Raw genomic sequence first — 8,369 nt, forward strand, 5'->3', positions numbered from 1 at the left:
CCAAAGGACAATCGACTACTATAAAAGTAGCGAGTAATGTCCTGGTAGCAGGCGTTGTACCTATCGTCACTGGTAGTCTAATTGATCCTGCGGGAGCGAGTCCCTCACCAGAGAAGCCGTATATTGTTTGGTTGCAGGGCTCCAGGTCCTTAACGGATAATTTCATGCGTTCCAGCGAAGACTTATACAGGATATTAACCGAACTTCCTGTATCGATCAGCACTCTCTTCACCATCATGTTGGCCATTTGGATATCCATGACCAGCGGATCAGAATGTGGGAACCGGACATGCTTGGCATCGCTATCAGAGAAGGTTATCTCTCCCTCTTCTGATCGAGCCTTTTTTGGCGCGCGGTCCTCCACAGTCATCATCTCGATGTCCTGGTCGTGGCGCAGAGTCCAAGCGTATCGTTCCCTGGCCTTTCCGCTGTTTCCCGCGAGGTGTGGGCCTCCACAGATGGTTAACAATGTGACAGTCACAGGGGCAGGCTGCAAAGGTGGCGAGCGTTGGCGTGTGGGAAATTGCTCGTTGCCACCTGGAGCTTCTCGTTGGGAATTTCCCGAGGCCCGTACGTATATTCTCAAGTGTCCTTGTCTAATAAGGAACTCGATTTCATCCTTCAGCTGGTTGCATTCGTTGGTATCATGTCCGTAGTCGTTATGATAACGACAGAACTTGGTAGTGTCTCTTTTCGAAATATCCTTTCAAATGGGGGCAGGCTTCTTATAAGGCACGCTGGAACTCGTGGCCTGATAAACCTCTCCCCGAGACTCAACTAGGGCAGTATAGTTAGTGAACCGAGGTTCATAACGGTTACCCTTGGCTCATTTATTGTCAGAGGTGGAAGGCTCATTGTGTGGCCGTTTCCCCCCATTCTTGCCATTGGCGTTGCCGTTCCCGTTGCCCTTGCCGTTGCCATTAGGCTTAGACCCATTGGCAGCTTTGGCGGGCTCGGCTGCCTTCTTATCCTTGCCTGGAGGCTTTCCATCATTGGCAATGGCATCTTCGAGCTTGATGTAACGATCAGCCCGGTCCAAGAATTCCTGGTAGTTCTAACCCCATCTTTTCGGAGACTTTTCCAAAGAGGGGTGTGACGCCTAACCCCTGCGGTTATGGCCATAATTTTTCCTTCGTCCCCCACTATTTTTGCTCCAGCTGCTGCTCGCATAAAGTGCTAGATGTAGTCCTTCAGTGGCTCTCCATCCTGCTGGTGTATTTCAACCAGCTGGTTTGCCTCGGTCGGATGCACACGACCTGCGTAGAACTATCCGTAAAACTCATTTACGAACATCTCCCAGGAAACTATGCTTGCAGGAGGGAACTTGGAAAACCACTCCTGCGCGACATCAGAAAGTGTTGCAGGGAAGATCCTGCACCGAGCATCTTCGGACACTTTCTGAATGTCCATTTGTATCTCAAACTTATTGACGTGAGATACCAGGTCACCGTACCCATCAAAGTTCGGAAGCGTAGGCATTTTAAACGTGCTAGGAGTCTCTGCCATAGCTATCATCTGGACGAAAGGAGTGCCTTTTCTCTTGTCGTGGTCGATGTAAGATGTTCTTCCCCTGACCAGCTGTTGCACTGCCTGGTTGAGGGCATCTATCTAGGCATGCACAGTGACAGGAATCGTTGTGGCCTCTATTGCTAGGGGATGTTCTCGCCATGTCGTTTGCGGCGATCGTTGAGTACATCTCTCAAGTCCTCGTCTATTCTCCGCTGCTCGCTAGCTCCGAGCCAGTCGAAGATGTTATTTTGTTTGGGCTGCCCCCCAGCATCTCGTCTGTTGGGTTGGTCATCTTGAGGTATCTGGCTCCTGCCTCCACCTCTTTCTTCATTCCTCTGACCGACATTTCCTTTGCCTGAGTCGGCCTCATTATAACCATGGCCATCTCTGAATCTTGATTGGCTATGGTGGGATCGACTGTTCCCTCGATTACCCTCCCGGGCTGGAAACTCCCGAGCGTCAGAGGGTGGTCTGCGTTGGTCGTTAGGTCCCCATGCATTATCATGCCGTGGGGGACCTCGGACCGCAGAGCCTAACTCCGAGTTCCTCCTGTTACCAGGAGGATACTGTCCTCTGTTTGGAAGGTTCGGCTCGTCGCCCTTATGGCATCTAGGATTGCGAGGCTGATGCCCGGTCCTATTCTGCCTCTGATGCGGGGGATTGCCGCGACCAGCTTGGGATGGAGGCTGTGCCTCAGGGTCCAGTGGGACATCGTCATGGGGCACCTGAGGCTGTTCGGGCCTTTGCGGACTCGAGGGTTGGATAGGTGGGCTAGGATTAGGACCCCTTTGTGTTGGTCCATTCGTAGGTTGATCGAGCTGCGAGGCAGGTGCAGCCTGATTCCTAGCCAATTGCAAGGCTGCCTTGAGGGCTGCCATGGCTTCGTTCTGGCGACGGTCCATCTCCGCCTGCCTCTCACTTAACTCCACGAGCTGCCGTTCAATTTCTTGCTGCTGCCGCGCCATGATTTCGGCAGCACTTTCCTGGCTGGCCCTCAGATTGGCCAGCTCTTCATGCAACACCCCCAGAGTACTTTTTAGCGTCGCGTCATCCATTTCTTCCTCCTTAAATTCCAAATGTGGCTCATCCTCAGCCACGTTGGGAGGGGGAGGAGGAGGCGGGTTAGATGGTGCAGCGCTGGCCGCCTGTCCAGTTTTCCTGGTAATTTTCGCCATTGGTTTTCTCAACGGTGATATATCAAGCTCTCAATGAAAGCACCAGAATGTTGACCTTGATTTTGGGCAACTGACACGGAGTCAAAATACGCTTGACGTGGATGAATGCGTTGAAAAGAACGTGATGACGAAAATAATAAGAACACAAGATTTTATAGTGGTTCGGCCCCAAGATCTAGTAATAACCTACGTCCACTTAGATTGTTATTGATGTAAGATCCAAAGGAGTGATCAAAGAACTAGGGTTCAATGAGTTTCACCAACCTCTGAAGAACAATACAATATGACTAATTTGATAACTCTAATCTCAAGTGATCTAGAAGTCAGAAAAGAAAAAAGGATCCTCTTCCCTGAGCCCGCTTCTTCTATTTATAAGCTCAGGGAAGATTTACATTGATTTGTTACAGATATTATTTCCTAAATAATCGAATACTCAGGAAATCATGGGAGATAATTTCGAATTCCATCATAACTGCCTAAGATTTCCTCCGCGTATTATGTGCATACGACCAGGCTGGTCGTATGAAGAGATCGATCGCATGATACCAAATATCTTCCTGGTCGATAGTCGAACACAGATTCTGCCAGGTTTCAGCCACGTGTAATTAATGTCTGCCATGTCATTCACTTCTGATTTTTGGGATAACAATATGCTTATCAAATATGATCTTGAGGAAAATGATTGGTTGAAACAGATGTATGACTTACGAGAGAAATGGGCTTTGGTTTATGGTAGAGAGACATTTTGTGCTGATATGCCGACTACCCAAAGAAGTGAGAGTATGAACAATGCAATAAAAGGTTTTGTCAATTATAAAAATAATCTTTTACGCTTTTTTGAAAATTTTGAAAGATTGCTTGATTATCGTCGCTATGAGGAGTTACAAGCTGATTTCAAAGCGACCCAAAGAAAAGTAAAATTGTCATTTGAGATTGAAATTTTGAAGCATGCATCAAGTTTTTATACACCAGCAGTGTTAAACATGTTTCAAACTCAGGTTTGTGAGAGTTATGATTGTGCTATTACTTTATACGATGAGAATGAGACATTGTTTAAGTACAAAATTTTCCCGAAAAGGCATCTTCATCATATTGTTGAATATGATTCAGCTGACGACACAGTGACATGCTCTTGCAAGAAATTTCAATTCACAGGTATTTTGTGTTCACATGCTCTTAAAGTTCTTTCTAAAAAAATATATTGAAAATTCCTTCTCGATATATTTTGAAAAGATGGATAATTAAGGAAAAGGTGAGAGATGAATTGGATAATTGTGCAACAAATAACCATAGTGAAGATCCTAAAATTGATATGGTGAATCGTTATCACGAGTTGTGTAGATTATTTCAAACTTGTGTTGTAACAAAGGCATCAAAGAGTGAGAAAGCATACAATTATGCTAAGAGTGGTCTTAGAAAGATTGTGGAAGAAATTGATGATCCATCAGATGACCCAATCATACATAGCTATGACGAGAATCAATATTCCAACAAAGAGAGGAATAATATTAAAGGAATCAAGACAAAAAGAAAGGTTTGTGGTAAATCTAGCAGGTCAAAAGCAGCTCTTGAAAAAGCTAGAAAGAAGAAAAAAGTTGAGCGCAATAAGGTTTCTTCACATCATATATTATATATTATATCTACATTTCATAGTAATTTAAAATATTATGTCTAGATAATTTAATTATTTGTGTTATGCTTTTTTAGAACGAAGGATCAAGTGGAAGTGGAAAGAAATTTAATCAAAATAGCTTTGATGGTCCACATCAACATGATCCATTCATTTTTGGTGCATCACAAGTATGTAACTGTTTTTTTATTATTTAATATCTAATTTTTATGCCAATTATTGTTTTAATTGACGTATGATTCTTTATTTAGGCTTCATCTCATTTTGGTAGAGATAGACAACTTCATTTTGAAGTCTCTCTTGCTCAACAACCATTGCAAAATTTAGAGTTATGTATATCTCCACTTAATCTTAACCAAGTACGTATATTATTTATTTATTTTAAAATGTACATAATATAATTATTCTCATTAATATAGGGGTTGTTTGGTAACACTTAAAAAAATAGTTTTTTATTTAATTAATTAGAAATTTAAAAATTAAACATAAAATGTGTTTGATAACTCTATTTTTTTTTTTTAATTTTAATTAAAATTTATTAAATTTTGAAAATAAAAAATTTTCACTTTCAAAATTTTTTTAAACAGTTTTCATTTTTTGCTTCTCTTCTTCAAATCAACACCTCATATTGTTAAACAAAAAATAAAAATAAAAGTTATCAAACATGTTTATTATTTTTTGTTTTTAAAAACAAAAAACAAAAATAGTTACCTGTCACACCCAGATTTCGAGATAAGAGGTTATGACCCCGAAAGCTGGGCTCGTCAGGTGTGCTCGTCAGGTGTGAACTCGAAACGTATGAAAACATCATATGGTCCAGCCGTAAAATCTCTAAAGTAAAACAACGACCTCGAAGATGTGTAACCTCGGGATACTCTCTGAGTTTGAAATGGCACGACACTGGGATACCTCAGTTACCGATTGTCTTCAGATAAAACAGCCCGAGCTTGGGAAGTGCAAGCTCGGGTGTGACAGCTTCAACAGTACCTACCTATCCCGAGCATGGCCTGAAGTTGGGTAGCAAGCTCGTAGCAGTTTCATAAGTCTTGACAGTCATAATGTCGATTGCTGATCTCGAAGACCTGGTGAGTAACCAGGGATAGCCCATTGCGTGTGAACATATTTATTGTTGTGTAATCCTGATATTTAAGGGATATCATTTAATCTATTATCTGTTCCCGATTCTCATGGGACGTTTCCATATGTATAGGAGATATCGCATTTAATGTCATTATTTGAATTAATGTACAGAATATCTTCCCGAAATATGTGGGAATGAACTCTGTAACCTTCCCTATAAATAGAGGAGGAATGACCACTTCTAAAAGATCGATTTCTGATTTCTTGAAAGAGAACTCTGGGTAATTCATCCCTGAAGAATTTTTAGAAAACTCTAAGTCTTAATAACATAGACTCGTGGACTAGGCAGAATTAACTGCTGAACCATGTAAAAATCTTCTTGTTCCTCTTCATCATCCATTCGCTTCATAGTTTACATTGTTTAATTGCTCTACGATTTAAGTTGACGAAAAACGGCGTCAACATTACCAAACATATTTTTATTTTTTAAAAATAAAATAATCTTTCTATTTTTGTGTTTAAAAAATTCAAAAACAAAAATTTTACCAAACTGGCCCATAATGTTTTGAGAGAATAACACGTTATTATTTTGTAGCATGAAAGTCAAAATGCTTACACTAATCTAAATAACAATATGAGCATGATGGAATTGCTACAACAGATACATTTGTATTTCATACTTTATATACTGAATAAATATATATATATATATTTATCTTATACATATCTAATCTATTAATTATGTTTGTCTATTTTATGATCTACATACTCATTCCTTTCATACAAGCTTTGAACTTCCTCAAAATCCACTAAACTCTTGAAGGAAGACACTTATATTAAAAATTGAAGATAGACGCTCGTAGTAAAATAACTAAATCACTTTTTATGCAAATATTTTATTGAGAATTCTTAAACATGTTATTATTTAAGTTTTGATTAATTTCACTCCTTATTTCTTTTTTGTTTTTCTATAGTAATCTTTATGATGTTTTCACACCTACCCTTTTAAATACTACTATTGGCTTTTTTTTTTGGACAAGACTACTGCTATTGGCTTTTGTGTCTACATTTTAGCACTAAAAAAAAGCCATAAAAATAACTTTACCACAAAATTATGGTATAAAAGAAAAAAAAATAGAATTAGTTTAATTAAATGACAATAACATTTATATAAAAGAAAAACGAGCCACGGTCTATATAAAAGAAATGAAAAAAAATAATTGGTTTAATTAAATGATAATAATATTTATATAAAAGAAATAGCTACTGTAAATATAAAAAAAAATTGAGTAAGTTTTGTGTTTGGTAAAATTTTTGTTTTTGAATTTTTTAAACACAAAAATCGAAATATTATTTTATTTTTGTTTTTTTATTTTTAAAAAATAAAAATATGTTTGGTAACTATTTTTGTTTTTTGTTTTTAAAAACAAAAAATAATAAACGCGTTTTATAACTTTTATTTTTATTTTTTGTTTAACAATATGAGATGTTGATTTGTAGAAGAGAAGAAAAAAAAAAGTAAAAAAACAGTTTAAAAAAATTTTGAAAATGAGAAAATTTTATTTTCAAATTTTGATTAAAATTTAAAAAATAATAAATAAAAATAGAGTTACCAAACATATTTTATGTTTAATTGTCAAATTTTTAATTAATTAAATACAAAACTATTTTTTTAAATGTTACCAAACGCAATATAACTACACTTAAAAAAAAGGAGTAATTAACAAAAATTAAATAAATCCAAATATTGTAATAATATATATTATATTATATATATCATTGAGTTAAAAAAAGAAAGGAAACAAAAAATATAGAATATTATGAAAACAAAAATGGAATTGATTACAAATACATATAGACTCGTATGTACACATCAACAAAAATGGAATAAGACACTGCAGTAGTAAAGTAAGACATATAAACAAAAATAATAAGACAGTTGGTTGTAGTAAAAATAATTGATTAAATGAAAAAAGAAAAAAAAAATTAAACAGAAAGTAACGGATGATAACAAACAACAATTGAATGTTAGGTTTTATTGGAGAAATCATTAAATAATTTGTCACAAAATGATTGGTGGACACACAATGGTACACACATTCTGGATAGAGGATCCTCATCCCCAAATTTCTGTGTAGGCAGTGGCACTTGCCAAGTAGAATTTATTGACAGTTCTACACTTTGTGGTATATAGATGCTCTTATATATAACAATAAAATAATAATTATTGTGAAATAATATTGCCAAGCAACAAATTATTAGCGCATATATATATATATATATATATAAACTATAAAACATAGCTGCGCGCTTGACACAATATTTTGTAATAATTAAAAAATATAAAACTTTGTAAAAAAAAATTTGGAGATTATGTGGTAGGGAGTATTTTTCAACCTGTCAATACAACACGCTCCTTATATGGACACATTGGGAGGTCTTGACCTCATTTTTTTCATGATAGTATTCATTGTATAGAGAACTTCATGTAGGTTTTCAAGAAATTCCAAATAATCTACAGTGTTGAAATCAAAGTTTAAACAGATTATTACACACGCTTTTTTTTAGCGTGGTTTTTAATAAAAAGTCTAAATTATGTATATAAAAATTTATGTTTTGTGTGTAAGGGTTCATACTATTTCGAACCTTGTATTTTACGTAGTTATGTGTTTGGACTCTTTATTTTTTAAAATTAACTTTTAGACCTCGTATTTTGTTTAAAGGTTAAAAATATGAATATATAGATAGATTATTTGAACCATATATTTTGGTTGATTACTCGTTTGAACATTTTATTTTTAAAAATTAACTTTTGAACATTGTATTTTGTCAAAATATCAAAAATATTAATAGATAGATTATTTATTATTATTACCCATTTGAACCATTTATTTTTAAAAATAACTTTTAAACCATATATTTTGTTAAAAGGTTAAAAATATGAATATATATTATTTATTACTATAGATATTTTA

At 36.2% G+C, this 8,369-nt stretch overlaps 1 protein-coding gene across 1 annotated transcript; it reads left to right on the forward strand.

Annotated features, from left to right (window-relative positions):
- The first annotated feature begins 3,334 nt into the window (after positions 1-3,334).
- LOC133791488 (protein FAR1-RELATED SEQUENCE 5-like) lies at positions 3,335-7,553 on the forward strand. Its single transcript, XM_062229413.1, has 5 exons — positions 3,335-3,839; positions 3,983-4,293; positions 4,392-4,484; positions 4,566-4,673; positions 7,533-7,553. The coding sequence occupies exons 1-5, from the start codon at positions 3,335-3,337 to the stop codon at positions 7,551-7,553; spliced, it is 1,038 nt and encodes a 345-aa protein (XP_062085397.1).
- The last annotated feature ends 816 nt before the right edge of the window (positions 7,554-8,369 follow it).

This window comes from Humulus lupulus, chromosome 7 (genome assembly GCF_963169125.1).
Source record: "Humulus lupulus chromosome 7, drHumLupu1.1, whole genome shotgun sequence".
NCBI lineage: Eukaryota > Viridiplantae > Streptophyta > Magnoliopsida > Rosales > Cannabaceae > Humulus > Humulus lupulus.